This window comes from Muntiacus reevesi, chromosome 9, assembly GCF_963930625.1.
Source record: "Muntiacus reevesi chromosome 9, mMunRee1.1, whole genome shotgun sequence".
NCBI classification, from domain to species: domain Eukaryota; kingdom Metazoa; phylum Chordata; class Mammalia; order Artiodactyla; family Cervidae; genus Muntiacus; species Muntiacus reevesi.
In genome coordinates, this window is record NC_089257.1 from 4,584,163 (window position 1) to 4,587,477 (window position 3,315).

The window sequence follows — 3,315 nt, forward strand, 5'->3', positions numbered from 1 at the left end:
ATGTACTTTTTTCTTGCTAGTTTATCATTTATGGATGTCACTTATTCTTCTTCTATTACCCCCAGATTGATTTCAGACTTGTTCTTTGGGGAAAAAAACATATCCTTTGAATCTTGCATGACTCAGCTGTTTGCAGAGCACCTTTTTGCAGGATCCGGGGTCTTCCTTCTGCTGGTGATGGCCTATGACCGCTATGTGGCCATCTGTAAGCCCTTGCATTATCTGGTGATCATGAGGCACAGGGTGTGTGTTGCGCTGCTGGTGGTGTCCTGGGTTGGAGGTTTTCTGCACTCAGTGATTCAACTTAGCACTGTTTATGGGCTTCCATTCTGTGGCCCCAATGTCATTGATCACTATATGTGTGACATGTACGCCTTATTGGAACTCGTCTGTACTGACACCTATGTCACTGGCATCTTAGTGTTGGCCAATGGAGGACTGATCTGCACTCTTGTGTTTCTGCTCTTACTTGTCTCCTATGTAGTCATCCTGCACTCTCTGAAGAACCTGAGTCAGGAAGGGAGGCGGAAAACCCTCCAGACCTGTGGTTCCCACATCACTGTGGTTGTCTGCTTCTTTGTTCCCTGTATTTTCATAAATGCAAGACCTTCTAAGACCTTCCCCATTGACAAATCTGTGAGTGTGTTCTGTACAGTCATAACTCCCATGCTGAACCCACTAATCTACAGTCTAAGAAATTCTGAGTTGACTAATGCTATGAAGAAGCTCTGGAAAAGGAACATCGTATCTCATAGTAAATAAGTGCATCACCCAACATGAAGGGAGTCATTTGACATCAGGGTTCATTTACTTAGAATGCAAAAGTCATTTTAAAATTTGATTCTGATTTCTCTTTCTTCAGAGACTTTATGATAATTACTTGAATGTTTGCAATTAATACCGCTATGCTATTAAAAACAGTTTACTTACCTACTAGAATGTAAGGTCTATAATTACTTGTTTGCTACTGTACCTAGAAAGAGGTAATGCCTATATATCTAGGAATTAGTAATATATATTAAAATATAGAGATTCAATTTCCCAACAAAAGTCCATAGGTCAATGCATAGTTTTTCCAGTAGTCATATATGGATGTGAGACGTGGACCATACAGAAGGCTGAACACTGAAGAATTGATGCTTTTAAACTGTGGTGCTGCAGAAGACTCTTGAGAGTCCTTTGAAATGTGAGGAGGTCATGCTAGTCAATCCTAAGAGAAGTCAACCCTGACTATTCATTGGAATGACTGATGCTAAAGCTGAAGCTCCAATACTTTGGCCACCTGATGGGAGGAGTTGACTCATTGGAAAAATCCCTGATGCTGGGAAAGATTGAGCACAGGTGGAGAAGGGGGTGACAGAGGGTGAAATGGTTGGATGGCATCATCAATTCAATGGCCATGAATTTGAGCGCAGTCTGGGAGACAGTGAAGGACAAAGAAGCTTGGCGCACTGCAGTCCATGGGTCCACGAAGAGTTGGATATGACTATATATCAAGAACAGTAATTTAAAATGAATCAAGAAATTATTATGAGTTTCACTGATTTTTAGCTTTATATATAGTTAACTTTTAAACTTTTTATATAGAATTTTAGCTATTATATAGTTACCCTGAAATTTAATCAATTCATGTATTTATCTTTTTCACTCTCTTTGAGAGACAGGATACTTTTTAGATTTGTGTCATTTAAATGGAACATTTTTATGTATACAATTTTATATATTTAATTCTATATAAGTTGCTTTCTTTACTATATTTAAGTTGCATTATTCACAAAATGTTTAACTTAATGCTTTAACTTTATAAGAAACATTGAATTCAAAAAAGATATTAGTAAATAGTATAAAGAAAAACCAAATAAATTGGGATGCAATGTCAAATAAATTTCCTATTTTTATCTCAGTATTTTCTGGTCCTCATGCTCAGAATTTAACCCTAAATTTGTTTCTTAATTGATGGCTTAATTGGCGGCTCAGTCAGTAAAGAACCTGCCTGCAATGTAGGAGACCTGGTTTCGATCCCTGATTCAAGATCTCCTAGAGAAGGAAATGGCAACCCACTCCAGTATTCTTGCTTGGGAAATCACATGGACAGAGGAACCTGGTGGGTTATAGTTCATGGGGATGCACAGAGTCAGATAAGACTTAGCGAATAAACCACTACCACCAACAATCTTTGAAACACAATATATTAGCCAAGTGTATATTTGCTTCTTTCTATATATGTAACACTTGCTTTTGGTATCTGACATATGAAAAATATTTCTATTATCAATCCATAATATCTCTTAACTATTCTTAAGCTACACAGCACTCTGTATAAATTTACACTAAAATTGACATGTCCATTCCTCTTTATTTTGTTCCTAAACTTCTCTATGAGAAATAATTTTCCAATAAATATGCTTTTGAATTGTGCAATTATGAGTTCCTAGGCACAGAATTTTTGGTATGATATTTGAACAAATGTTCAAGCATTATATTCATTTAAAATGTTGATACTGATAGTTATTGCTAAACTACCATTCTTGAGGTCAGTGTAACAGCTATAGTCCTGTCCACAGTCTGTGAGAATTCTTTCAACCACATTATCAATGACCAATTCCTGAAAGGTATTTATGACATCTGGTTAATGTTATTTTTATATTTTAACCACCACCCTTCTCATGTAATTGAATTTGGGCATCTTTCCACATACTTAATTTATCTGTATTTATTTTCCTCTGGATTATACATATATGTATAACCTATTTTTTGTTTTTATTTTTATGATATAATGATATACTAAAAATTGGTATCTTTTACATTATCTATATATTTAATATTTTCTGGTTATATGCTTTTAACATTTTATCCTATGTAGAATGCTTTTTCCTTGTAATTTATTTTATGCTTTATATTCAATTTTTAGAATTTCTTGTATCTTCTTTAGGAAGAATTTTCCCAGTTCACTTGTACCAAACATTCTTCAATCCATTTTTAGGATTTAATTTTTAAAGTGTTGTGATATCTTGTTTATTATATTAAAACTCCTGATTCATCTTGAATTAACTTTGTTATAGGAATTAAATAGTGATGAAGTCTTAATTGTTTCTCTAAATTTTAGAATTTTTAGAAAAATATTCACAAAATTATCTTAGTGCCATTGGTTTGAAATTCTGACTATGACTAGTATATCCTGAAGTTCCAATTTGGAACCAATTTGAGACTATTGTTTTTCACTAGTCTCTTTATTTATGTGCAGGTTGACACATAACTGCTATGATATATAACATATTTCAATATGTGCAGAGACTAACTGTCCCTTATTACCAT

The 3,315-nt window shown here is 34.4% G+C and overlaps 1 protein-coding gene across 1 annotated transcript; it reads left to right on the top strand.

Annotated features, from left to right (window-relative positions):
• LOC136175333 (olfactory receptor 4A47-like) lies at positions 1-762 on the top strand. The gene has a single exon (XM_065945663.1). It carries the CDS (start codon positions 1-3, stop codon positions 760-762), a length of 762 nt encoding a protein of 253 aa, XP_065801735.1.
• Positions 763-3,315: the final 2,553 nt, after the last annotated feature.